Here is a 27,491-nt window from a genome sequence, read left to right as displayed (position 1 = left end):
GAACGGTGGCGAAGGCGAGGATGATGGCGGTGGCTCTCAACGCCGCGCGAATTGGCAGACTGATGACTCCAAAGCGAGTGGGACTTAGTAGCCCGGAACGGACTCACCGGGGAATGTGGGATGGCGTTGGCGGCGTCCGAGGAAGTCGAGTTGTGCTGGTCCAAACCTTTTGGTTGGGTCGAACGAAGGTGCATATTGTGTTGGGACGCCGGTTGCCTTTTTTTTTATTTCAGCACATACACTAATTTAATAACTCCCGCTCCGTCTAGCTTCCTGGACAATATGGCTGCGACTATCCCAATATCTGCCTATCATTGCTATATCGCCATATTCCGTTGCCTCTCTCGAAACTGGGTCATTGGACATATTCAAGGACACAGTAAAGTAATCCCTGAGCGAACACGGATTTTTTTAAATGGCCAGATCGTCCGCCAGATTCCCCAAAGTGGACGCCACCGACACCATCGCTCTATCATCCTAACCTATCGATAGAGTCCATCCCATTATCGACTCCAACTGCAACAAATCGTAATCGTCACCAAAAACTCTTGTTAATCTTAACAACAAAAACATATTGTTATTTATCGCTGCTGTTATGTTTCCATGTTGATTGTTACTCTTGCTACGTTTTATAGCCATTTAATTGGTTGATTAAGGAAAATAAAATAAAAGTTATATAAACCAAGAAAGGAAAGCTAACTTTGGGCGGAGCCGAAGTTGATATACCCTTGCAGAATACTCTGTAAATTATATTCTCCAAAATTATTCATATGATGCATTCTTAACACTCATAAAAAATCCCAACTTCCTAACTTTAAAAACAGCAAAGTTATGGGATTTCCGATCGTTCAGTTATATGGCAGCTATAGGAAACAGTCGGCCGTTCCTTATGAAATTTGGTAGGCCGGATTGATTGGCCAAACATAAAAACCATAGAAAATCCTTCCTAACTTTACAAACACCAAAGTTATGGCATTTCCGATCAATCAGTTATATGATGGCTATAGGATATACCGATCCTTATGAAATTTGGTAGGTCAGATTGATTGGCCAAATATAAAAACCATACAAATTTCCAACTTCCTAACGTAAAAAACACCAAAGTTATGGCTTTTCCGATCGTTCAGTTATAAGGCAGCTATATGATATAGTCGGCCGATCCGGCTCGTTCCGACTTATAAACTACCTGCAATGGAAAGACAACGTTTTGGACAGTTTCAAGCAGATAGCTTTAAAACTGAGGGACTAGTTTGCGTTGCAAACTTTTGACTGAAATTATAATAACCTCTGCAAGGGTATCAAAATAGAGAAATAGCTAAAAACAAGAAAGGAAAGCTAACTTCGGGCGGAGCCGAAGTTGATATACCCTTGCAGAATACTCTGCAAATTATATACTCCAAAATTATTCATATGATGCATTCTTAATTCTCATATAAAATCCCAACTTCCTAACTTTAAAAACAGCAAAGTTATGGCATTTCCAATCGTTTAGTTATATGGCAGCTATAGGATATAGACGGCCGATCCCTATGAAATTTGATAGGTCGGATTGATTGGCCAAATATAAAACCCATAGGAAATCCCAGCTTCCTAACTTAACAAACACCAAAGTTATGGCATTTCCGATCAATCAGTTATATGGCAGCTATAGGATATAGTCGACCGATCCCGGCCGTTCCGACTTATATACTGCAAAGGAAAGAAGGGTGTGTGCAAAGTTTCAATTCAATAGCTTTAAAACTGAGAGACTAGTTTGCGTAGAAACAGACAGACGGACAGACGGACATGGCTATATCAACTCAGGAGGTGATCCTGATCAAGAATATATATACTTTATAGGGTCGGAGATGTCTCCTTCACTGCGTTGCACACTTTTGACCAAAATTATAATACCCTCTGCAAGGGTATAATGACGCAACCATCGACAACTCGAGAGATTACACTCATAGCAAAAGTAACCCTAAATTTTAGAAATTCGCCATAAAACTTTATTATTTCTAAGACAAAGAAAGATTTATATTTTCAAGGAATTTTTTTCTCAAAACAAGAAAACTTTTCTTAAATCAAGAAAGTGTTTCTCAAATGTAGAAATTATTATGTTCGTCTTTTACGTCACTATGTTCACACCAGACCACTAGCGTTTCGTTTGCGCTATTGATTTGAATAGCTTTAGTGGTCAATTTACTCCAACGTAGAAGACTATCCACACTGACAGAAAGTAGTATTTAATATAAATAATAAATAAAATAACAATAATTGGTATTTGTTAATATTTAATTTTTGTGGAAAAAGACTTTGTACATTTTTTAAATAGTAAACTCGTCAAGACTTCTCGAGAACATCAATTCAAGTTAAAGCATTTTCCAGTGCTTGATAAACTTTCAACGTAAACACTATATCACTTGTGTTTAGGGGTTAAGAAAATGGTTTTGTGAAGTGGTAATGTGTCGCTAATAGTTGAAACGTCTCTGGCTATTCGTGTAGTGAATGGCCAAAATTGCGCCCAGCACGAGCATGACAATCTACAAAAGAGAACATATGCATTTAAGTTAATAATTAGTTAAATAATGTGTAATAGGGTAAGACTCACATTAAATCCGAACAGTCCCCACTCCATATACCTTACTATCGAGCTCTCATCCCCAAAAGAAAGTTCCACATTCCTGAGACATCCCTCCCGATTGAGGTTCAGGGGATTCACACAGCTATTATTCTTGCAGCAACTGTTGGGTACGGTGTGGTTCCAGACTTCGCTATTCAGGTAGTCCGCGGCACCATCTAGGCCACAGCATTGGTACTGCAATGAATGGACATTTATGAAGTAGTAATTAACTAAAGAAAACTCGAGAAAAACATTGATAAATTAAATGTAATTTAATCTACTTATTAATTGTAAGCTGGTAAAAGAATTGTATCTTAGGGCATTTCTTTTTTATAAACAAGTATTACCTTTGCTAATAAAATACATTAATTTAAAATTCAATGGTTTATTCATTAGCAAACATGAAAGATGAAGGCCGTACTTACAGATGTCTGAATAGTATCCATGCTACCTGGATGAGTCTCCTCAAGTTTCCAATGATCCTTGACTTCTTGGATAGCGTAGTTCTTGAATATATCTTTGGGATGGAGGATGATGAAGATCAATATTCCTACCAGCAAAGTCAGCAGCAGCGACACGTACTGCAGGCAAATAAAGTAAGTTACTCATGGTGTGATTAATGTAATATCATCGTTCAAGTACAAACCATCCAGAGCATGCGCGGTGCTTCGCGAACGGCTCCATAGTAGCCAAACAGGGATGTCAAAATTATAACGACACCCACGACCAGGATGCCGATAGCATACCCCTCCTCCACCGCTCCGAAGCTAAGGGCTCCGAAAACGATCACTAGGATTCCTATTATCTGAAAGTAAGAAGAAACATTAATAAATACGCCTCTTGCTGATTAAAAAGCAGTGTACATATGTGCTATATATACTGTCTGTACTGTATATTTCAAGTTTCATATTTGGGGCGTTTCCGATATGAAAGAATAGTATACATTTACATAAGTATAATTGGAAGTCAATTCCATGAATTGGAGAACAAATTGTTTGGGAAAAAATCAGTTCGTTGATTAAATTAATTTATTAGTCTTATACTCTACAGCTTTAGAATTTTGTTATTTTGTTATTAGAAATAGCTTTATATTGCCAATATTTCAAGTATCCACAGTAAATACATACATGAGCAAATGAACAACATTCGCATTTCATAATAGTCAGTTGACTACTTTGAAGATGTTCTCTCATCGCTATTATCTTATCGGCTGATTATATTCTTCTATATTAACCTAGCTTTTAAAACTAAACGTGAATGGATGACTCATTTCGACGCTTGGCTGCCAAACCTCTCCTTTCGGCAGGAAAACAAGGCGGAGCAGAGCCATTAACAATCCACTTTGGCCAACACACACAGATACCCTTAAAATGTAGACATAAGCCAAAAACGCACCCCAAATTAGATCATCTAGTGGCCGGATGGCAAGTTCAGAAGAGAACCCATGACAACGAAGCTCGTCCAAATTGTATATTTAAGATATCATGGCTGGATATTTGTATGAACACTTTTAAAGCACCATATGTTTATTTAGATTTCGTGCTCTACTTACCAGCCATATTGTATTCGAGAAGAATAACGAGTATTTTACAGTGCTCGTTGCGCAGCTCATTTTGAATTTATGTTTCTATCTTTTTATGTTTCTAACACGCGCAATAATTTGCAGGTTGTCGACCTGTTTTTTTAATATCGAGATTATTTTGGCGGGCCTTATCTGGTTGAGCAGCGCGTACTACTGCGACCAGAGTCGCGGGTAAACTGAGCGTCGCAACAACTGTCTGGCCTCGCTGAGGTCGTTGTTGTCTGGAAGGGCACAGTGGTCGGGCAAGATGAAACTTTTAACAAAAATCTAAAATAATATTATATATATATGTTTCATAAATTGGCCAGATCGTACCACTATATCCTACAGCTACCAAAGGAACGATTTTCTCAGTGGTTGCGCTCACATGAGGGAGAAGTCATAAATTCATTTATTGTACTCATAACAGGCTGAACTTCTTAAAGTAAGATATTTATCAAATAGGGAACACGTATATCTGTAAGTAAATTTGAATTATATTATTTCTTATAAATTACTTATAAAAAGTTTCAAATTAGTGTTCTGTTGATGGTGTTGGCTGAGGTAGTGGAGTGGAGGTGTCCATGCCTCCACTATAAGTAAGTAAGTGTATAAGTATAACTGAAACGTAAGTAACATATGAGAGCTATACCATAAAATTAAAGCTTTTGAGTGGAATAAACTATTGCCTTGAATGTTATAAAAATTATTATTGCCATATGAAAGTCCCATTAGGAACTCAAAAAAAAAACTATTGTTTCGAAAAGCTTGGACAATCAGCTGATCGTAGAACCTGTTTTCGCTTGAATATCTCAAAATACAATTTTTTGATTTTCGACCTATGGCAGCGACCACTGTGCAGCGTTGGTTAAATCAACACAAAAACAAGACATACACACACATTTTGCAGTGAGACCCCCATAACGTGAACTTCTAAAACTTACTGGACTTGAAAAAGTCTATAAAAAATATTTTTTGGAATTTCTATTTTTGTTTTGACAATCAAACAATTAGTATGAATCTAATTTTAGAACAAGAATACAAAAGCTACAGAAGGGCACATAAAAAAAATATTTAAAAAATAATTTTTTTTTTATTCCATATTTTCTAAGAAATGATTATTACTAACTTATTGCCATTATAATTTATGTACATTATTGTACACATACATTTTTCAAAATTTGTACATTCTTTAACATTCCATATAAAAATCAACTTAGTGAAGTTTGCCTTTACATATGTATATTTATATCGGCAGGCATGCAAGCAGAGAAGGCAAACACAAAGAGCCAAGTCAAAAGCCAGACGCACAAGCAGTATACATACAAACAATATTAAGGTCGGACCCCAACTTCGATGTGCTTTTGCCATTCGGAAGCCAAACAAACAGAAATTTTTGTGTTGGGTTGAGAGAACCAAAGCTGTAGAAAGTCGGGATATACCTCCATTGGCCAAATGTAATCGTAATCGTCACCAAAAACTCTTGTTAATCTTAACAACAAAAACATATATGTAGTTATTTATCGCTGCTGTTATGTTTCCATGTTGATTGTTACTCTTGCTACGTTTTATAGCCATTTAATTGGTTGATTAACGTAAAATAAAATAAATGTTATATATACATATAAAAAAAAAACCTCCATTGGCCAGATGTTTAGCCGGGGAGTGGGGTCTCGTCGCCTAAGCCCCCTCCCCAATCAATTTACCCGCAATCGCAGCTCAATAGAGAAAAAATGACGCAAGCATCGAGAACTCGAGAGCTCGGAAGCCTGACATTCTTCTTCTAAGCTTAACACTGAGCTTTGGAATTCCATTGTTTTTGGGATTCATGCGTCAAAAAATATTATTTTTATATTAAAATATACATTAAATGAATATACTATACGTCTTTTGAGTATTAAATTATTTAATTACAGGCAATATTAAATTTGGTTCAAACATTTAGTTCTCGAGATTGGGTATCTAAAATTAGTTTAAAGGGTCATTATTCTACTGACAGGATATATTTATTTTATCAGTATATGCAATTATTTGTATTATAACATTTTTACAATAAACCAAATTCTTCTGAGCTTCGGATAATTTTTCACAAAATTTATCAAAAATTGAATGTTTTTAGTGCCAAATGCATAAGCCTTTGCGATAAAATAAACCGTAAAGCTTTAAATAAAATAGATCCTTAGTAGTTGTAGCGAATGCGCTGCTTGCGGAATCGTCCTACCAAATAGAAGGCAGCAATTATCATCAGAGCCTGTAAACAATGAATCCGATTATATCAAACTAACTATGAGTTATCTATCCAACTCACGGTTATCCCCACAGCGATCCAGTTTGTGTCGTTTGCGTAGTTGAACAAAGCCACAAAGTTTTGGCTGGACTTCTGGACACATCCAGCCAGATAATGGGGCTTCTGGGTGTCCGCCTGGGGATAACAGCTGGATGGTAAGGTCTTTCGACCAATAGCTACATAATCGTCAGGGCCGTCCCGCCCACAGCACTCATACTGAAAAACAAGGAGGGTCATATTAAGATAAATTGATATACCTATAGTCGAACATAAAATAATTTGGATAGTCGAACATAAAATAATTTGGAATTTACGATACGAACCACACTCTGGTAAATATCCATTGCGCCGGGTTCCACCAGTTCCTGGTTCCATTTCATCTCAACCTCTTCAGCGGCGAACTTCTCTATGTAATTCTCGCTGAATTTGAAGCCGAAGATGCCCAGCAAGCTGATGATCAACTGAGCCAACAGTAGCAAGCCGTACTGTATTGGCATTGCGCACAAGAAAAGATGAATATCAGTAACAGTAACTGCAGCGGGGAAGATGGAAGGAAGTTATTTACTCACCGTTGCGGTCATGCACACGTTCTCCTGGCAGATTCCACAGCATCCCAGAATAGCCGAGACGAAGATAATGCCGCCCAATCCGTATAGGAACAATATGTACGCGAAGGGGGCCTTCGAGAGCGCTATCGTTGCAATGGCTATCAACGACAGACCCGAAAGCTATAGAAGGAGCAAAAGGTGCACCAATGGTGATTCAGATTAGCTTTTGGCAACAGTATCGTTAGGCAATGTCAATGACTTCAGTTGAGTTTAAAATTTTAAAAACATTTTTTAGAACCATTGGATTTTATTGCTTTACGAGGTGATAAAAAATACCTGTTTATATAATAAAGGTTCAATATCTTATAAGGTTTTTTATACCATTAAAACCCAATTAGTTCCAAAAACTAAGTGAAAACTAAACTTCTGTAATACGGCTCTAATTTTAGCTCTTTAGAACCTCCTTTTTGGTTGTATTTAAGAGCAAAATAAATATCTAAGCCTAATCTTAAAACAAAGCAAATGATTAACACAGTCTTAAATCAAGTATTTACAAATCAAGAAAACTCGTTTTACTATTCTTTGTTCACAATTCTTATGTAAATGTGATTTATTTGGCAACATAAGGTGAAGTCGTAAAATATTTTTAGATCAAATGGAAAAAGGTATGGAACATATTGGAGGATAATTGTTGAGGTGCGCCAAATGTTTTTCACATCTGACAAACGAAAAATATTTTTAACGATGACTGCCAAAACAACTTATCGATTCGATGAAACCTGAATGTGAGCCTGCTTGTCAAATATATATGAATCTAAATTCCTACGGATATATAAGAATTCGTAATCGAGTTTGTGACCGCTAGCTTGTATACCAAAAACATAAACACAATAATGTTTGGTTAAAGTCTATATGTATATATTTGGTTAAAGTCTATATGTATATATATATAAACTTATCACAATATATATCAAAACTTACCGCATTCAGAGTGTTTAGTGTGTTGAGAAAACACTTTACGCAACCAGAAGTGCAGCCCATCTTTAAGCGTCTATTGAGCTGTTTTACAGCTCGGATACTAATAACTAAAAACTGGTAAAGACAAGCAGAGCAATCTTTTGGAAGAACGAACCAGCCAAGTGAGCGTTCAGAAAGCGAATGAATTTTGATCGCCAGCCATCTCCGGCAACGTTCGCTCCTTATTTTTCGGTTTTTGATCGCCACTCTTCAAGAATGATGCAAAATTAAATTTGAGAGAAATAAATATTCGAGGAGCTCGTTTAGGCTATGGAAAGTATTTATTTTCTAATGGCAAATTAGCTAATTTGGTTAACTTTTATTATCAATATTAATGCTGGGGTGTCCTCGGCCATCAGTCGTTGATGGGGGTTTCTTCGTCCTTTATTTTGGTTTTGGCATACTTGCGAGCCTTGCCCAAATAGTAAGCAGTGAACAAGCCCATAAACTGTAGTGGCAGAGATAAATTACATTTGATATAATATTGGTTTCAGAGTTTAAATCAGATTGCAAGAAGTTTTTAGCTTAGCCTACAAAATTAGTCAGTTTTAAAAAAGTTGAATAGCACTCTTTCTTGTTTTTAAATTAGTAAACATGTTATAGCATTAAAACAAGTTTTATATGAGTCAGGAACGTGGTTAGGTGATGATATAATTCCACGATTATGTTTCATTGTTTTACTTGTTTCTCTATTATTTATTTATTTTTTTTTAATTCTTTGTTTTACTACATGCTACAACTTGGAAATATCCCAATTTTCTAAAAATAATGGGTTTCAGATCAAAAAATATTATAATATCAACATACTCTACTACCAGAATTTATCTAGATTTAGCATGGTTAAAAAGAAATAACCAATAAATGATCAATGGCCACCAGATGGCGCCGCATCATTCTTGATTGCCACACCTATATAATTCCACATGGCGCCATCTGTTGGGGGTACGTTTATCTTGAACTTGGTTTACATACTCGACTATGGCGTTGCAACTTGTTTATACTGACTTCTGGATATTTTGAGACTTATTTGTAATTACTAACCTCGAGCGAAATGATCGCCATGCAGCTGTAGTAGTTGAGATCCGCTTGCATCCTGAGACTTCCGGCGGCCTTGGTGGCGCAGCCCTCCTCGTAGACGTGCTCCGGTTTGGAGCAGTCGAACGCGTAGCAGCAGCTGCTGGGCAGGGCGCCGTGCTCCTCCTTGAGGTAGTCCTGCGGTCCTTCCAGTCCGCAGCAGCCGAAGAGACTGTGCACCGGCTGCATTCTGTCATCGCTGTGCGTCTTCTCCTCAAACAGGTCGCGCATGCGCTCCGCGAACCTGCCCATCAGCTGTTCCCGCATCGCCGTGAATGCGAAAAGATAGGAGCCCAGCGCGGCTATTACCAGGCCACTGCAGATCAAGTACTGGGACCAAAGCGGTTAGAGGATTCTGAATTTGTCGTGGCTCAAAGTTCACTTACGTATATGGAATACTTGTAGGACTCCTTCAGTGCCACGTACATGCCCAGGAAGGCGACTCCGAAGACGGCCACTCCGCAAATAGCCGATCCATAGCTGCCGTAGACGGAGACGGCCGAGCCCCAGGTGACCACGCCGCAGGAGAAGAAGAACACGTTACACGTCTAAGGGTTTAAAAAAAAACAAAGAACTATCATTAGATACTTGGCTCAGAATGAAATCCATCAATATTATGTATTATGTGTAATTATGCAGTGTAGATGTCTCAACCACTAAAAAAACCATCATTCGTATATTTAGAGGCAAATTTTTATAATGATTCATCACATGTTATTACTGATAGCAAATTGTGAAACTCAGAAAATTATTTGTATTATACCAAAAAATCGTATGATTCATAAAAAGTTACTATCTCCCTTTTATACTGTGCGCTGCATTTTAGGACTTTCCAGAAAATATATTTGTTTAAACATTTATCACTTATACGTACTGTTGGCTTTGATTAGCGTAGCGTAGTATTGTTATTATTCTGAGAAATTTATTTTCTGTTCTTCTTTTTTAACTTTTAATACATTGGCAAGTTAAGAAATAGGCGAAAGATGGTTTTAAGCCACAATTATAAGTTGAGCACGTGTCGTATGAGTAATGCCCTTTTGTTTACTGAGGTAAATAAATGATTATTTCTGTTCGATCAAAAATATTTTTGAAAAAACGACAATTTTAAACATATACTCATTTAATTTTTAATATGTAATGCTAAAAAAAGGGATTGATATTAATATTTTTACGTTGACACCTATTTCTACGAGCCTGGACAATAGTTAATTCATAAATTTGTAATGTTGTGGTAATGTTTCCATCATGTTTTTATTTGACTTCGTATGCGTAAAACTTTTTTGTAAGAATGACAAAATACATATATTATGGCTCAGTGTTATTCATAATATTATCACTATAGTCGAGGGTAGTCCATGTGGTAACGAAGTTCGCCGAGAGGGTGCAGAAATAATTTATATTCTGCCTTCAGAAAATGTTAGTATTAAAAGTTAGTTGTGGTTAGAAATTCACTTTACGTTGATAGGTTTTTTTATTTTCAATTTCTTTTATACTTCGTTTTTTTTGTAAGTGTGTTCTTTAATTTTATTTAAATTTATTAATGTCAATGTACGTTAAAAACAATTGTTTTATGTTGAATTTTGTAGACAAAAGCTCAGTGAATTTAAATATAGCGCAAAATTAATTTGCCAAATCAACTAAATAATAATCTTAATTGGCGTAAGCCAGCCAGAATTGTGAAATGTCCATTTTTAGATATAGTGGCAGATGCAAACAGCTGGCCGGCTGAATTATGTAAATATGTGAACAGGTATTATATTATTTATAAATATATTTAAGATTACATCGATTTGTTTATAGTCTTTAGCGGCTTTTTGGCATAAATATGGGTAAATCTCTTGGGTAAGATGTGCACTTGAGCACATTATTGATTTTTCGCATCACCGGGTGTTGTGCAAGACTCGCATTTGGGTCAGACAACGGGATATGGGGAAAGGTCTGGGTCTTGGAATGGGAATGGGGAAATGCGCATCAACTTTTACTTACCACAATTAGAATGCAAGTGGCCAGCAGGCCATACTTCCAGGGCGTTATGTCAAATGACTTCTCCATGCTCCCACGATGGAACTGGGAACCCAGTGAATCTTGGCACGTGCTGAATCCCCTAGATGGTTATGTTTCCTGTCTGTCTGCCGATTAATCGGAATCGAAGACCTCTGGGGGTCTGGAATTCCACTCGGTTCGCACTATCCCAATGGATTGGGGTTGGGCTTTGTTTACTTGTGCTATTCGTAGGTCTGAGTTCGCAGCTTTTAACCCTCTCTGGGTTGGGGCTTGTGTGGATGCCACAAAAGCTGGCCTGCGACTGAGCCAAAAAGTTGGAGAGCCATGTGCCGCAGCCACTCGTCGAATATTCACCACCGCCACAATGCAGAGAACCCATTGGAACCAAAACAAACGGAAAACTATCATCAACGTGGGGACAAAACGCAGGCGCGTTTCGAAATTAAAATACAGGGTGTTTTTTTTTTTTACAATGTTGGAGGTGCTAAACTACTAAACTAACTCACTGAATGGAAAGATAATATTTTAGCGGATCTCAAAAGACAATAGGGTATTTTTATATTTTTTGCAAATGCCATGATATGTTTTTTATAGATGGTTAAGTCTTTAATTAATTTCAATTAGTACCTCAAATCGAAGTAAAAATTCAGCCCACATTATAATATTACAATGTGTTATGCAAATCAAGACCTTCGCATATTAATATATTCACATATAATTATATTTAACGACCGGCAGATCAGATATGTAACTTATATTGTATCAGAACATTAAGTTCGATCATCTTATGGACACAAAGGTATTTTCATGACTTCCAGTGACCTTAATAAAGGTCTAATTTGTAGCAAAAATTAAGGTCTTATTTTTAGCAAGAAGATCTAATTGGTACTAACAATATTGGCAAACTTTTCCAAAAATGATCGCTTCGCTATGTGAATAGCCATCTTCAAATATTAAATATTAACGGGCGGGCATCGTATTTATGCGGTCTGTGTTCCATTCATGCGTTCAGTTGACGGCAATTACTGTTGAAATTATTTAAAAACTATGGCTAATTTTCGCCATGAATTAGCTCAGCACCTGACTAATATTGAATTACTTGTTCAGTGGCAATCGAATGGATAACTTGTCAGGAAAACTTTTTGGATTGTTTCTGTTCTTGCAATGTGTTACGGAGTTCCATGTAAGTAGGTCATCAGACGAGATGCAGAACTCTAATTCAGAATAATACGATGTGCAGGGTGTCTTCATAAGATTTACGAATGTGACCTGCGAGAGCAAGGACCTCAGCATGAGTGTCGTGGAGTACTGCGAATTAAAGACTCTGGGCAGGACTAAAAACAGTATCAGTCTGCGCTACACAATGCTTAAGCCTGTCTCCAAAAATATAGGGGTAATGTATGGGTAGAGGTAACATTAATTTTTTATTAAATGATCTTGTGTTCCCCTTGGCAGTTTCACTTTCAGCTAATGACGAAGGGCAGTGAAAGTGTTGATGGGGTTTCAAATTGGCAACCATTCCTCTATGCAATGGACCTTGATTTGTGTCGATTCTGGAAGAAGCGCAATAACTACGTAGCCAAGAAGATTTTTGAACTTATACAAGGGCACTCGAATCTGAACCATTGTTGCCCCTATTCGGTCAGTTGAACCAATCCAAAACACAGCTAATGGACATTTTGTCAGTAATGTGTTGTTTCAGCAAGAGAAATTCATTGCTATTGATGGCCTTACCAATACTGACGTATCTAGCAAAATCAATGGAGTGCCAATGACGAGGGGCTTCTACTCCTTGTTCACGAAGTGGTCAACAGACAATGTAACGCGATTTCAGACCAACTTTTACTTCGAGGTTTTGAATGTCTGACCAAAAAAATACGATCTAAATATTTATACCCTGTTTATGTGTCCAATTAAATAAAATCTTTACATTACATTATATTTGTATTTTGATTAAATACAAATATTAAACACTGTAGATACAAATTTAAAATTAGCTTAACATTTTTAGGGTGTTCTATTACTTATCCATATGTAGATATTTGAAAAAAACAAAATGTTAACATTTTAGATAATATTTATATAAGTAATGGCACTCATAATTTACATTTATTTGACATGTCCGGCAACATCACTAGCAAATAAATTTAAAAAATGTTCAGAATCCGTAGTTATTAGAAAATAATTATGTAGCTTGATTCCAATATTCGCGCAATAGGTAATTCATAAAAAATCCCAAAAGCGTATACATATTAACCTACATACACACTAATCAAAATACAAAATTCTTTAATATTGTACTTTAAATTTTTAAGTTTTGGTTGCAGGTTACATGATTACCAACTTTCTTGTTGTTAACAATTTCAGAAACTAAACAATGGATTAGAGAAATGTTTTTTATGTGTTAATATTTAATACTTAGATGACTTAGTTAAAGCTTCACATCCAGACGGCATTATTGCGTCGACTCTGGTTCTTAACGCTGCTGTAGAGCATCCAACCGAAAACAGCGCCCACCGCCTGAAAATTGGGAAAAATGTTAATTAAATAGCTCCATATTAGGCCGAGTGATCTAACCAACCTCGCCGATGACAAGCAGCCAGCAGACGATTTTGAACACCAGTAACTTATCGTCCAGATACTTCACGAATTCGGCCTTGCAGCCGGCCTTGAAAACCCTGCTCTGCGTGTCCTGGCACTGGTTCTCCTCGCAGCAGCTGGACGGAATGGCGTGGTGGATGATCCAGTAGTCCTCGTAGCTGTTGACTCCGCAGCAGTGAAGCCACTTCTCGTAGTAGCCCAGGGCACCGGACTCGTTGCGTTCCGACTCCCAGAGGCGCTCGAACCCCTCGTTGATGCTGCCCGAGATGCCGTCCTTGGTGCCGTGGGAGGCCATGCTCAGGAACAGCAGCTGGGACAGGATCAGCAGGACCACGGCACCCACATACTGGCAATGCAAAGCGAAAGGTTTTCAGCACAATATTTTAAGAAATTAATTACTCTAAGCTCCCCTCAAGCAATGTATTAGCACTTAAAATTAAAATGATTTTGGGGTAATTCAACATATTCGAATAAATTAACATTTAAATTACAATTCAAGGAAGACAAATTTAAAATTAAAAGAAAAAGGGCGACTCAGACTTCATATATATATATAAATATTAATAAATGTTTTACAGTTCCACGTTCTTTAATATGGTTCTACATTTTTCTACATTAAGATTTAGTTCTGTTTTTCTGATTAAATTTAGAATTAAGAGAACAAAAAGAACAATAAAAAATTAATCTTGTTTCTTTTTAAAAAACTTTGCTGATAAGACTGAAAGTATGTTCGAATATTTTTAATATTTTTTCTTTTTAGGAATGTATGAAATATGAATGTGATAATCTATTTAAAATTAAGCTTAATCTTAAATCTCAAAATATTAAGTATTTCCACCAAAACCATTTTAATTTTTTAAATTTTACAAATGAGATTTTAAAAGAAGCTTTTAAACTTTCTCGTAGTTAAATGATTTTTGTTTTCAGTGAATTTTAAAATTTGTGTAACAAAACTTAATTTTTTTGATTAATAAAAGTATACATTTCTAATATATTTCGGTGTGCAGATTTCGAAAATGTCATCAGTATGTAGTAATATTTGTTTGGCGGAGCTCAGTGTTAATGGGGTGAAGGAGTAGCTACTTACGATCAGGAGCCTGAGAGGAGCCTCTTGGATGGCTGCCAGGAAGCCGAAGATCGCTATGATCAGGATGACAACGCCCAGGCCAACGATGAGGCCACCGGCCACATTCTCACCAATGCTGACTGCATTCTCGGCGGCGGAGATCAAAAAGAAAATTCCGTAGGCGATCAGCGCCAGTCCGAGCACCTGTGGAAATCCCAGCGAGTGGGGTTCGCATACATTATACATCATCGTCACACAGGTGTGAGTGTACTTACGGAAAATACAAAGTTGAGCAAGAGAAGCAGATGCTTCACTGTAGTGGCAGCCAGACCCATGTTTACTGTGGATCGAACCGAAGATGCGACTGGAAATTGACTGTCGAAATCAACGAGGGCGAGCGGAATGCATCAGCGGGGTTACGTATTTGGCAATGGCCAGCAGCCAGTTTCAGATACGTATCCGTCGGATACAGCGGTGCGCCCAATAGTATTGTAAAGCACTTTTCAACGTCTGACCGCCGTGTTTCAGCTGTGCGAATCAACTGGCACTGGGCTGAGATGGAAACCGAAACGGTGTGTTTTGTTTTGCCTAAAACAACGATCGACTCACCACTCGCACATTCTATGTATAAATCAGTGAGAAGAAATCGAGAGCGGAGAATCGGATCGCCCACTTATACGAGCTTTTATTGTTTATCTCTAGATCTCCACTCATTTCGATTTTCTGCTTTTCTTGTAAAAATTCAGTCAATGGCAACCACGGGTTTGTTTATTTTCATTTCTTTTTATTGCTGCGCGTGGGCGCCGGTTTACAGTTTTATGAATGAATACTTGGTATCTGTAGCCTAACTTGATTAATCATCGTAAATTACAATCACAATTCGCCAGGGCTCTATTGGCTAGGAAATTACTCACAACAAATAACGATAATACAGTTCGTGCAAAACACTAAAATCTTAATTTAATTATAGAATCGTATGCGGTCGCGATGATTGCGAATGCTGTCTACTAGGTAGCAGGTGGTCACCGAGCCGGCGAACTGTAATTATAATAAGTTGGTAAATTAAATAAAAATTTGTAAATAAAGAATGATGAAGTCAATTGATTGATAGTACTATTCAGTTTCCAATAAAGCCATGAACTCAAGGGATAAGTATGCAAAACATTCACAAAAGATTTGTTTTTAATTTGTTAAATTATACTACTTTTAATTAACGCACTTAAAACTAATACTAATTTAACTATTTTGGAGGAATTAAGGTTAGGTCATCCATTGTTTTGTAATACTATCTATTTCTGAAACACCAGCAATCTTATTTTAATTTGATTTCGAATTTCATGAACTTGTTATTAAAGGCTTTTAAGGCTTTTTTATCCTAATCATTACTTTGTCTTAAACTATAGTTAACGTAAAAAGTCACTTACCTCGAAGAGTATAAGGAACCAACTTAGAGACTGGAAGTTTGCGGTCTTCCCGCTGACATACTCCTTGAACTTGTTCTCGCAACCCGCCAAGAAAAGATTCAAGAGATTGGTGCAGTCCTGATCCAGACAGCAACTCGAAGGCAGCACCTTCTCAAGATGCAAATAGTCCTCGGCACTGTTACGCCCACAACAGTGCAGCTATTGACATTAAAAGTGCATTGGGTTTGGAAGTTGAGGAAATAATTATACCGCCAACTTACCCACTCCTCGTAAGTGTTTAGCGTGCTGTTGCCTTCATACTGCGAATCCCACAGATCATCGAATCCCTGTCTCAAGGAATCCGGCAGAGATTCCTGACTGGCGGCATAGCTTATGCTGACCATCACAAACTGAATGATCAGGAGCAAGACCAACAGAACTGCATACTGAAAATTAGAATGAGACTGATATTATAAAGGCTTGAGGGATTCACCTTAGTTAGTTTTGGACTTTAGCTTTAATAGGTAAATATCTCATAAAAGTTTTAATTTTATTGAATGAATGTGTTACTCTACAATAAGTTCTCAGCTGATCTTTGTATTATGACTCCCCCAATGGTGTAAATAATTTGAAGGTAGGACTCATTTACAGATAGAACATACATAAATGAGAGCAGAAACGAGGCTAAATAATAAAGCATTTGAGAAAATACAAAGCTCAAAAATACAAACACATTTTATAGGTTTTTTTTTGGGGAGCAGTATTTTTAAGTCAATTAAAGTTTGTTAGACTTTAAAAATATATAATTTTAATAAATCCTGGAAAACTCACACAGATCAAGAGGGTCCTGGAGTCCTTGACCACAGCCACCGTGCCAAAGACGCTGGCCACAATGACGACGGTGCCCAGCAGGATGCAGAGAACGGCGGCCAGATCCTCGCCGTGGTCCATCCCCATCACTCTCTGCTGATCGGAGAGGCTGTCCAGCAGCCAGGCGCCATACCAGATGAGCAGGCAGCCACCTAGCTAAACAAAGGCCACAATCCCTTTCAATGTCAGCCAATTGGGGTCTGTTTTGGTCTATTTTAAGCACTTACGGCACAAATGCCACTGATGACACACAGCACGTATCTGAGCAGTCGGGTGGTGCAGTACATCGCTTTTCGCTTTTCGATTTTCACAATTTTCTTAATTTTCACAAAAGTTTTTCCGCTGGGGGCGAGCACACCTTGAGCACTGCCATCAAATCATCGACTAAAGTCGCATAATCTTCATTTGTTTGTCTGAGGCGACTCACAGAGCTGTGTCGTTGGGAAACGATTAACCCACAGATTCGTTGACTGCTTCGGATTCTGTCGCCATCCGACCAAATGCAATGGCCAAAAAACACAGAGCGAGGGCCGGTCCAAATAAATATGTTTTGGGGAAATCAAAAAGGCGAGCAGAGGCCCCAGAAAATGATGAATACAAATGAAAATCCGCCCACGAGTTCTACAACCATGAGGCAGCATGTGTCCACCCTCACCTTCTGGCCGGCACTCCCCTCGCCTCATTATCATAGGAATGATGTCAACAGATCTTCGGATCCGAAATCCAAACACTCAGTGGTCTACGAACAATTCTTTATTCTGGTTTGGCTTCTCAAAATGCTGTTACAAAAAATTACTGCTTAAGTCGAGCTTAGTGTATATTAAATTACATTGTTAACGGAATATATTCCGTTTCAATATTACAGTTATCCAAACTGATAAATAGAATACAATCAACGAACTGCCCTCAGATTAATTCGCTTAAGTAAATTTGTTTTGGAATCTCTATTGAGTTTTCAATTTAGTTATTTGTATGGAGAGTTCTTTGGCCTTAAGTATGCGCATCTTAAAGTTCAATTTTTGAAATGCAATATTTTCAAAAATTATACGTAAACCTATTTTTGATAGTATTTGGAGCGACGCCAGCGGTTCACAATGCTATTGGCCAGGACATAGGCCAGTAAAGCGCAAATGATCTAGAAAGGAATATATTTTTTATAGATAAATGTAACCGTTAGCAATATATAATAGTACTTACCTCCACACCAACTAACATTAGGGAAAGAAAGTTGAATGTCGTCCAACGTTCGGCGATAAAGTCCACGAACTTTTGCCGGCAGCCCTCGAGATTCAGTTTGTCGGTTTCGCTGTTGTAGCAACTATTGGGTGGCAGAACATAGTCCTTGGGTCCCACATTGCCACAGCAATCCAACTACAATTTGCAAGAAGCATTATGGTTGAATGTTGCTGGAATTCTCCTTCTACACTCACCCATCGCTCAAGGCTGGCAATCTGACTCTGGTTTCCGGGCTTAATGGGCACCGGCTGGTCATTCCAGAGCTCTTTGAATTCCTTATCCACGTTTATCAGCAGCGAGGTTTGGAACGCCCACAGAATGCCTACGACCAGAATTTCCAGAATAATAAAGATCACAACAATAACGAAGAACTGAAGAAAGGGAAATAACATATCAGTGATTATTACTTATTCATTAAGTAAAATTAATTTAAGGTTAGGAATAAGATATAAATAACTAACATATTTGATGTGTTCTATTAAGTAATAATAATTAATAATTGGTTTTCATAAAGAACATTTTTTAAAACCTGCACCTAAAGAAACAATGATTAGTCAATACACTATTTAACCATTTTATATTGATATAATAGTATAATACTCTGTTGGAATTATTTATACTTATTAATCAAACCTGATACGATTAGGGAAAATACTTAAATTTTGTTCTTAAATTAAGAAACACATACATGTTACAATAATTAAAACAAGTTATATTAATTTAAATCGGATTATTGTAGATTTGTTTATAATTTGACCAATGGTTCCTATGGCAGATTTATAATGCAATTGAATGATTTGTAAAAAATAAAAAACGTTTTACTAAAAATTACTGTATTTCAAGTTTTATACACGTCAAATTAAATAAAAACCATATTTTTGAAATCGTAAAAAGTTACTGAATCTGCAGTACTAATTGTATATGTTGGAAAAGACTACACGGTTATGCCAATTTTTCTTATTAAATTTCCGATCCCGGCAGTTTTGACATTTGTATATACAGCCAGTTATAGAAATACAACTTTTGAAAAATTGGAATTTTGCCTAAAATTGGAAATATATTGGGTGGTCAAATTATAAATTATAATACCCCTGCAAAAATAGTTTTCAAATTAAACTACAAAGATATTGTATATTAATGAACTATTTATTTTTTTATCAATTATTATTCATCGTTACTTACCGTCTTGGATATGAAACTGTTCTCACGTGCTGCTCCCAGAGCTCCAAAAAGCGCAGTTAGAACGACGGCCACGCCCACTCCAATGATGACAAAGGCGGCCGTGTTGAAGTGCTCGAATTTGTATATGATGTGAACTCCAAGGCCAATCACAACCAGGCCGAACAGCTGTGGGAAGTGGTTGATTGAAAAGTAAAATAAAAGTATACTTTGCCCGAAAGGTGATAAAAGCTTGAAGGTTCTGCGTTGAGTCAATATGCAAATGAGATTTCTGTCTTTTTCTCAGTGAGAAACTCTGGAAATTCTCTAGGCGTTCGATTCGTAGATTAAATCTTATTTCCCATCCTGCTTACTCATTCCCGACTAATGTCATCATTTTTCTATATTACGTATACGCAGAGTTGTCCACTGAAATCGCTTGCCTCTCACTTTTCAAATGCATCGCCAGTTGCATTTTTAAATAACCACAATGACTCACTAGATCCACAAACACAACGTGTTGTTTCACACTCTCCTGCCAAATGTAGACTCTTTGTAATTTGGCACTTGGCAGTTTGCCCAAAGAAGCGCAAAGAATAAAACAAATAATTTTCCTACCGAAAGTAAGTTTTCGAAATGCGTAGTAATTATAAATCCACAGTGTTGATGTTTGCACACAGCAACCTGTTGCCGCCACCAATTTGTAAATTATTTTTACAATTGTCGGTGGGGCAAACAAGAAAACCAGTCGGCAAATAACTTGGCTTTGACATGCCTTGTTTGTTTGTCATCCGAGCTAACTGGGCCCGGCTTAGACAAAGCTGACGCTTCGGTCGGCACCAATTCGGCCCAAAGCCTACGAGGTAATTATGAATGATTTCGCCGATTAATCACTGCAGTCAGGGCGGATTTGAAGTCTAATCCCCGACTTGAAACGTTTAGGAAGCCCTAAACTGGGTGTACCGCTGATGTTTGTAAAATAAATATTTTCTTAAGGCAGAATTTAATGAGCTTTGTTGCTAAATAAGGCAGCGGAAAAATATCATTTACATTAATAGAGTTACAATCGAACTGCGAAATCGACACTGGCCCATCATTTAATTTTTATGAGACTATAGAAATAAGCACGTAGCACTCACACATCTGGCATTATTTTGTGGATAGCAGAGTGTGTGTATTCAACGCCATTTAATTGATATTTATTATGCTCCAGAGCCCAAATACCGATAAGACCAAATAGGCGCTGAGATATTCCCTAGGGCCAGTGGAAAACCGAAAATGCCAAGGCACGTTTTTGGAAGCCGGAAAATCAGCAACCAACAATTTGTATTAGTTGAAATGGAAGCCAAGCATGGCACAATCTGAATTCGTTTAAGACCATCCGACCATAATTAGACTTTGTAATTGAGTGCCCAGTTTTGTGACTTAATTCGAAGCAGAACCTTATGATCGCTGTTTACACTGGGACCAACCCCACTCAACGTTTTGCTATCTAAAGCGGACTATTACGGCTGTCCCGATTGTTTAATGTGCTAAGGAGACACTTAGGTGCTGTCCAATAAACACGATAAGGAATAGTGTGAGTTGGCAACAGAGTGGCACAAAAGGTTTATTAATTTGCTCTCATTTCCCCACGCAGACAAGCAATTAAACACAATTATCACCAGAATAACCAAGGTCGGACTTTAGTAGAACAGTGCGTCCAACTAATTTGCATGTTGGTTGATAAGCCAGACATTAGATGGTGTGGGTAGATCAAATGCCAATGCCAGAGGTCCAAATAAATGTCCAAAGCAGTTCGCAGCACAGATTTATGTGGGTTTCTCCCGGCATGGCAGTGCTAAAAGCCGAGCCACAAAGGTTGAGCCCTACCCTAAAGCAGAATGAAGTAATTTCAGTCTGGGCTCCAGCATAATTGAAATCTCTCAGCGCGCAATTCAAGAGTTTACCCGCCTGGAACCAAACGCGGAAAATTGCTCATACGCCGTGTGGTGCCCGCTGGCATTTCCTCAGCCTACAGACGCGTTCCGCTGGCATTTCCTCAGCCTACAGACGCGTTCCATTTTAATCAAATGCCAGAAAGATGCCAAAAACGTCTAGAAAATGACATCAACCGTTATATATAAACCTAACAAAAATCTGGTTCAAGTAAAACCAACTAAAATAACAGCACAAACAAATACAAATTTTATATATTTTTGTTCAGGGTTAAGTGATGGCGTGGGTGACCAAGTTTCAACTTGGCTGCCTAAATAAAAATCTTACCATGAAAATACGAAAAAGTTGATAAATATTATATCATTTCTTAAAAGATATTTTTAGGATGAAACAAATTTGCCAATACAAAACTGCTAATCTACTAAACAATTCTGCCTGTTATGTGGGTGAACTGGATACCCGCCAAATTACATTCTTCCATGAATGTTAATGTATGCTGCGGCTCAAATTTTACTAGCTGCGCCTAAATTTGCATCAAAATGGAACACAAAAACAAAATACAAAAACCTTCAATGATGATTTAAATGCTTGCAAACTAAACGAAAAACTATCCAACGAGCAACTAAATATTTACGTCTAAGTGGGCCTCGTCAGTTTGTTTTTTATGCTACTAAAAAATAAACAAAATACCACAACAAAAGACCGATGGATCTTTGAATGAACTTGGGCGAAGCTGGAGAACGTATCTTGGGCAAGATCTGGCATTTGGCCAATGGCGGACAGAAGTCAAGTAATTTTCCTGCAATTAGCCTTGGCCAGCGCTTCAGCTTAATTCATGTTGTAGTGCCTTTTGGGGTCACCGTAGTTGCCGCACAGAAATCACAAACGAAACTTATCTCTGCCTCTTAGTTCCTACTATAAGAACACTCTACTTACAGCATAGATAATATCAAAAAGAAGGGCAAACCCCTTCAAAACGTTTGTCGAACAGGCCATCTTAGGTAATCCAATTTATTGAATTTAGAAATTAGATATTTGTGTATCAGGTACTCGGATTATTTATAACACTTGGCAACTCGCGGCTTGTTGACAGTTGGATAATATTTATATTTATATTTATATTGATTCTAACGGTTGCTGGGGCTACCCAAAACCCGGTTCATGTTCACCGCTCGACTGTTAACTGAAAACTGTTCCAACCGTTCCCACTTAGTTGATAGCGCGAAAATCATTTGGCGTTTGGCAAAGCGAACGGTGGGAAATCGAAACGAAAGCTTCGACAACGAATGGAATTGAAACGCTTGGCCGCAAAAACGCGCAATGTTTTTTTGGCTCAACTAAATATTTACGTATATATGTTCGTTAGCATGTAGATATACACAGAAATAGATGACGAACTATTTGAATAAAATAAGAGAGAAGCGTTGGCCTATGCTATTTATACCCCTTACCCATAGAATAAAAGGGTATGCTGTATTTGGGCTCATGTCTGTAACAGGAAAAATGAAGCATTTTCGAGTTAAACAAATGGATCTAAAAAGCTACGCAATTGTTCTTGGATACCCCAAATTATAAGTACATTTTTTGAATAATTTTCGATAAATATTAGGGAAAATTTAAACAAAAAAGAACACTATATCCCAATTCCTAGACAATGAAATAGAATATATATATGACGAAGCCACGTATGTATGTGTGGGTCACTTTCTATAAATTGTTGAATATCTAGGTGATATTTTGAATACCAGATTTTGAAATCAGCATGCCCAAACTCAATTTCCAGCTCTTTCAAGATATCGACAGCCCGGCAAACTTACTATATATACGTCTCTTTTTACCTTTACACACTTTTCATAAAAATAATTTACTATTTAACTCCACGAGTGCCTGGATACAAAGATATTGCTATCTCAATTTTTATACATACTTTCTGAAAAACTTTTTGTCTATGTATATTTACTTTTGAAAATATTCGGCCTTTGAGGAATGTTGCCATATGGTATAAGTATAAGTATATGGTTATACTTCTTAGCTATTAAATCAACGTAGAGACAAAGATACATTTCGTTAATCAAAAATATTAAATTCACAATTGACCATCGGCTTTATAAATTATTTTTCTAGCCTGCATTTTAAAGAATTTCGGACTTTAGAACCACATATTTTTCGGATACTAACCAAAATTAAAACATTTTTAAATTTTGGTTTTATTCGTTTATTTAGAAATACTTTTAATAAATAAAGTTAAAACTATTTTACTTTTCTTAAATATTATTTGTGAGTTACTTGCTCTGCTTTTCACTAAAATCAACGTGTGAGTAGGGTTTAACAATATAATTTGATGAGTTTCAATTTGAAAAACTTTATCATGAATCGCCCCAGTTTTAAAAAAACAGCCAACCACTTCAGTAATATGAAAATATTGTTAACAAATTTAACAAGTTCATTGCCCATCTCTAGTTTCCTAATTGAGTATTTTGAGTTTTGCTTTTTTTAGAAGTAAGATCGACGGGCATCGTTGCGAATGCCATTGCACAAGCGGCAGGAGATGACACTGAGCAGGAGCTGTAAAACATAAAGAAGTTTTTAAGAGCACAGCTTAAAGAAGATAAATTTGTGAGTACCCACCTCCAATCCAATTAGCACGAGGGCCAGGATGTTGAAAATGTGGGACAGGTTGAGCCAATAGTTCTCGAACTCCACACGGCAACCGCCGTGGATCAGATTTTCTGGCTTGCTCTTGTCGTGGTTTCGGAAACAGGTGTCCGGCGGCAGGCGTTCGTTGACAACATAATCTTGGGGACTGCCACGACCACAGCACTGGAACTGTGGGGAACACGAGTGGATAAGTACAAATAAAGTGGGAATCAAATCGTTAAGAGAACTTACCCAGTTCTCGTAGAGCGACATAGCGCCGGGACTGTTCAGTTCCTCCTCCCATGTTGCTTCCAGGGGATTGGCCAGGTTGCTGGCCACCGATTTCTCATGGACGATTAGCACGTAGACTGCGCCGAACTGAGCAATGATGACCAGGCAGAGCAAAACAATGAACTGCAAGAGAAGACCAGTAAATGAGTCAATATGAGATGAATATGGGTAAGCCACCAACTTACTGTGACTGTGCAGCACACATTCTCGCGCCAGGCAGACAAGTATCCCCAAAACAAAACCACCAGGGCAGCAGCTCCCAGTCCTACGTAGGTGTAGGCCGTTAGCTGTCCGATACTCTCCATATCGTAAGACGCCACCACATAAATGCCGAAGGATATGAGCACCAAGGCCAGCAACTGTAGGGATCCATATGAAATGTGAAATAAAGAATAAGACTTTTAAAGAGTTTCTTAGAGAGCAAGCGATTTTAACATTTTATGTTTCTGTGTCTTTAAATAGATTTTAAAGATTAATTTATGAATACATTTATACACCTATGAATAAAATCGATGTATATATTTGTCACCAATAAACTGCATGAGACAAGACATGACATAAAATGTTGTATTAAAGTTAACAACAAATAATAATATTCAACTAGTTCTTGTCCTCATTCCTCTCGAAAGAAGGGGATTCTAGGCTGCCCTAGTGCTTGGAGTTTTTAACAGTGATAATGGTTAAACTGAAGGACAATGCCTTCGTCATCAACTTGTATTCACCCTCTTTGGAATCTGTGAAACTAGAAGGAACAAATGGAACCCGGAGTTCCAATTTCAGTGTTTGTGACCTCGCACAACCCATTTTACCAGCGGACCTAATCGGGGGCGTCCCTCAGACTAGCCTGTCTGGCGACAGGGATAGACGCCAAGGAAATTGGCCGGATGGGGAAAGGGGAAATCGGGACTAGGATGTCGGAGTAGCACCCACAGGAAGGTCACCCAAAACCAACAATTTATGCACACAGACAAGGTCACTTGATTACTATTCATATCTGATGTTTGAGCGAAGAGCTTGTTTGCAAATGTGATTCTTTTTTAGACGGTTTGAATAATTCAAATTTTGTCTATGCTGTCGCTTGTGATTGTTATAAATGTGACGTAATATGGATTTCTTAGTGATGATGTAGTTGATTTTTAATCGAACACCGGTGATTCATAAGCTTTCAACACTGTGACAGTACTTTTTGAAATTACAATATATTTGTTTGATGTCATGACCAAGTTTTCCGGCGGGAAACTAGGCAAGATATCATCGATTGGATGGATGCAAAATTGATGAGCTCGTGGCTGATGGATATGCCGATCGTATTATATATGCACTGACCTCTGGTGCCATCTGTTCCTTCTCACTGTTGCTTGCAATTAAATGGTATAAATAAACCAATAAACTATAATAGAGCAAGCGGGTTTGGCCATTAGAATGGCGTTTACTGGCGTTACCCGTTACAATAAGTTTAAAAGTTCCACATGTCGAAATTTCCCATGCTAATATATGCCATGTGTGTATACAATTTGATAAGTTTTTTTGTTCAGTTTGAGATCGTTGCGAAATCGAGTCAAGTGGTCATTGTACTATATTTTTGTTTACAACCCCTTAATTGACGTAATGGAGTGGGCTATCTTAAAGGTGGGTGGTGAACCAGGGAAAGTAACTCACCGTGCAAAGTACGTCGAGGGCGTACACAATCAGCTTCACACAAGACGTGGACGACATGGCGGATTATAGACCTCGAATTCCGGGATCTGGGTCTGTGATGCCTTAAATTCCTGGAGAGCCGCCTTAAACTTGTTTTCAATACTCTCCGCCTCTCTCAAGATCTTCTCGATGAAATCACTGACTCTCCGGACTGTCTGCGCTGTATTTAAATTCTTTGGAAGATCAGCGCTCTTTAGTGAATTATTTTCAAATAACAATGTGAAACGATGAGGCCAGCGATAGCACTATTCCACAGCGAGTTGAATGACTCATTCGGGGCCTACCTTCGGATCAAATGTGATTTCTCCGACGTCGAAAAGTTAACTGAGCAGCTCTCAGTGGACAAAACTTGACAGCCGGCTGGCTGTTATTTTAAAAAGCTTTTCGAAAAAGCTTTAGAGCGCAAACAGGTGAATAGGCTGCCAGACTGACAAATAAAAAGACTGGAACCAGTTCTTCTTTCTCAAAATTAGTTTTTTCTGAAAGTTTAAAAGTTCTACAACGTGTTTGATCAAGTTGGAATTTTTATTTTACCTGTCGTGCTATGAAGAAAAATTAAAAAAAAAAAAATTAGTATTTATTAATTTCGTCGCAATTTTATGATTTGAACATTTTTACATCTTTAAAAATAAACCAATTTTTCTTTCTGTAATTAATTCTGTAATCTGTAATTAATTCTGTAATCTTCTGTAATTAATTTGACCTAACGAATTCAAAAAATTAAAAGGGCAATACAGTCGTTAATGACTTTTCTGCTAGATGTTTTCTGCATCTAGAAAACTTACTCAGCGATTTTAAAGCCATAAAAATTATAATAATAGGCGCGATTTACAAGTATATGAATAGTAAAGCTTACCAATAATTCACGATAATACGTAAAAACAACGTAGAGTGCACATATACTAAAAGCTGTAAGAAAAATGTAAATTATTTCGTTATCGTTAAACACTACCACTATACAGTAAAGAAAAATCAAATTTATGTTTACTCTTGATTTATCCAAAACGCTAAAATATTTGAGTCGGTGGGTAGCAGTAATCTACATTCATATATATTTACCTTCAACATAGACTGAGGTAATTGCTTCGATGGGACCAAACTGGTCGCTATTTTTCAGGCGAAATCCCAAAGTCACTACAAAGTGAATTCCATTTACCCAAATAGAAACGAAGCACCAAGATAATAGAATAAGCTTAAACTAAATTTTTAAAAAGATTACACATTTGCATTATTTTTGTTTAATTGCAAAATGAATGGTTTCTGACCTGGGATTTGGCACATATCAAAACCAGACCATAAAGAGAATCGAACAATTGAGCACCTCCAAGAATGACCCACAAATCCAAAAAGTCTAAAAACAATTTAGTTATGTCTTAGGTAAATTTTGTTATCTATATATTAAGATATTAATAAATTTACCTTCAGCTGTCACATTCCTTAAATCACAAAAAATTACAGATAAAACCTGCAGGAATTTAATAAATGTGTGTAAAGAACAAT

General features: G+C 37.4%; 8 protein-coding genes across 9 annotated transcripts; 1 reads left to right on the top strand and 7 right to left on the bottom strand.

The window, feature by feature from the left end:
- Positions 1–2,256: 2,256 nt before the first annotated feature.
- LOC108045989 (23 kDa integral membrane protein) lies at positions 2,257–4,348 on the bottom strand. Its single transcript, XM_017125520.1, has 5 exons — positions 4,155–4,348; positions 3,249–3,407; positions 3,028–3,183; positions 2,591–2,797; positions 2,257–2,522 (listed from the first exon to the last, which is right to left on the bottom strand). The coding sequence occupies exons 1-5, from the start codon at positions 4,212–4,214 to the stop codon at positions 2,451–2,453; spliced, it is 654 nt and encodes a 217-aa protein (XP_016981009.1). The 5' UTR covers positions 4,215–4,348; the 3' UTR covers positions 2,257–2,450.
- A 1,701-nt stretch (positions 4,349–6,049) lies between these two features.
- Positions 6,050–8,294, bottom strand: LOC108045978 (protein late bloomer). The gene is made up of 5 exons (XM_017125491.2): positions 7,980–8,294; positions 7,020–7,178; positions 6,774–6,935; positions 6,472–6,666; positions 6,050–6,414 (listed from the first exon to the last, which is right to left on the bottom strand). The coding sequence occupies exons 1-5, from the start codon at positions 8,037–8,039 to the stop codon at positions 6,343–6,345; spliced, it is 648 nt and encodes a 215-aa protein (XP_016980980.1). The 5' UTR covers positions 8,040–8,294; the 3' UTR covers positions 6,050–6,342.
- On the bottom strand, positions 8,275–11,404 carry LOC108045967 (23 kDa integral membrane protein). Its single transcript, XM_017125479.2, has 4 exons — positions 11,076–11,404; positions 9,476–9,637; positions 9,057–9,419; positions 8,275–8,463 (listed from the first exon to the last, which is right to left on the bottom strand). The coding sequence occupies exons 1-4, from the start codon at positions 11,139–11,141 to the stop codon at positions 8,371–8,373; spliced, it is 684 nt and encodes a 227-aa protein (XP_016980968.1). The 5' UTR covers positions 11,142–11,404; the 3' UTR covers positions 8,275–8,370.
- Positions 11,405–12,210: 806 nt separating this feature from the next.
- Positions 12,211–13,249, top strand: LOC108045961. Its single transcript, XM_017125467.2, has 4 exons — positions 12,211–12,276; positions 12,334–12,486; positions 12,549–12,734; positions 12,796–13,249. The coding sequence occupies exons 1-4, from the start codon at positions 12,211–12,213 to the stop codon at positions 12,958–12,960; spliced, it is 570 nt and encodes a 189-aa protein (XP_016980956.1). The 3' UTR covers positions 12,961–13,249.
- Positions 13,250–13,365: 116 nt separating this feature from the next.
- LOC108045987 (tetraspanin-9) lies at positions 13,366–15,314 on the bottom strand. Its single transcript, XM_017125504.2, has 4 exons — positions 15,036–15,314; positions 14,782–14,964; positions 13,675–14,040; positions 13,366–13,613 (listed from the first exon to the last, which is right to left on the bottom strand). Exons 1-4 carry the CDS (start codon positions 15,093–15,095, stop codon positions 13,533–13,535), a joined length of 690 nt encoding a protein of 229 aa, XP_016980993.1. The 5' UTR covers positions 15,096–15,314; the 3' UTR covers positions 13,366–13,532.
- Positions 15,315–15,547: 233 nt separating this feature from the next.
- Positions 15,548–17,413, bottom strand: LOC108046003 (protein late bloomer). 2 transcript variants are annotated; one of them, XM_017125537.1, is made up of 5 exons: positions 17,261–17,413; positions 16,995–17,189; positions 16,445–16,609; positions 16,185–16,382; positions 15,548–15,798 (listed from the first exon to the last, which is right to left on the bottom strand). In XM_017125537.1, the coding sequence occupies exons 1-5, from the start codon at positions 17,318–17,320 to the stop codon at positions 15,721–15,723; spliced, it is 696 nt and encodes a 231-aa protein (XP_016981026.1). In that variant the 5' UTR covers positions 17,321–17,413; the 3' UTR covers positions 15,548–15,720. The 2 variants fall into 2 exon arrangements, with proteins under 2 accessions (XP_016981026.1, XP_016981037.1); XM_017125548.1 differs by having other exon boundaries at positions 16,995–17,185; positions 17,261–17,362.
- Positions 17,414–17,771: 358 nt separating this feature from the next.
- On the bottom strand, positions 17,772–22,541 carry LOC108046030 (leukocyte surface antigen CD53). The gene is made up of 5 exons (XM_017125582.2): positions 22,302–22,541; positions 19,452–19,616; positions 18,464–18,640; positions 18,231–18,404; positions 17,772–18,168 (listed from the first exon to the last, which is right to left on the bottom strand). Exons 1-5 carry the CDS (start codon positions 22,359–22,361, stop codon positions 18,088–18,090), a joined length of 657 nt encoding a protein of 218 aa, XP_016981071.1. The 5' UTR covers positions 22,362–22,541; the 3' UTR covers positions 17,772–18,087.
- Positions 22,542–23,570: 1,029 nt separating this feature from the next.
- Positions 23,571–26,342, bottom strand: LOC108046017 (23 kDa integral membrane protein). The gene is made up of 6 exons (XM_017125573.1): positions 26,276–26,342; positions 25,953–26,164; positions 24,479–24,652; positions 24,255–24,416; positions 23,994–24,191; positions 23,571–23,930 (listed from the first exon to the last, which is right to left on the bottom strand). The coding sequence occupies exons 2-6, from the start codon at positions 26,007–26,009 to the stop codon at positions 23,859–23,861; spliced, it is 663 nt and encodes a 220-aa protein (XP_016981062.1). The 5' UTR covers positions 26,010–26,164; positions 26,276–26,342; the 3' UTR covers positions 23,571–23,858.
- Between the last annotated feature and the right edge of the window lie 1,149 nt (positions 26,343–27,491).

The sequence above is a fragment of the Drosophila rhopaloa genome, unplaced genomic scaffold, assembly GCF_018152115.1.
Source record: "Drosophila rhopaloa isolate 14029-0021.01 unplaced genomic scaffold, ASM1815211v1 contig_115, whole genome shotgun sequence".
Classification (NCBI taxonomy): domain Eukaryota; kingdom Metazoa; phylum Arthropoda; class Insecta; order Diptera; family Drosophilidae; genus Drosophila; species Drosophila rhopaloa.
Note: the sequence above shows the minus strand (reverse complement) of the source record. Positions and strands in the feature narration are given on the sequence as shown.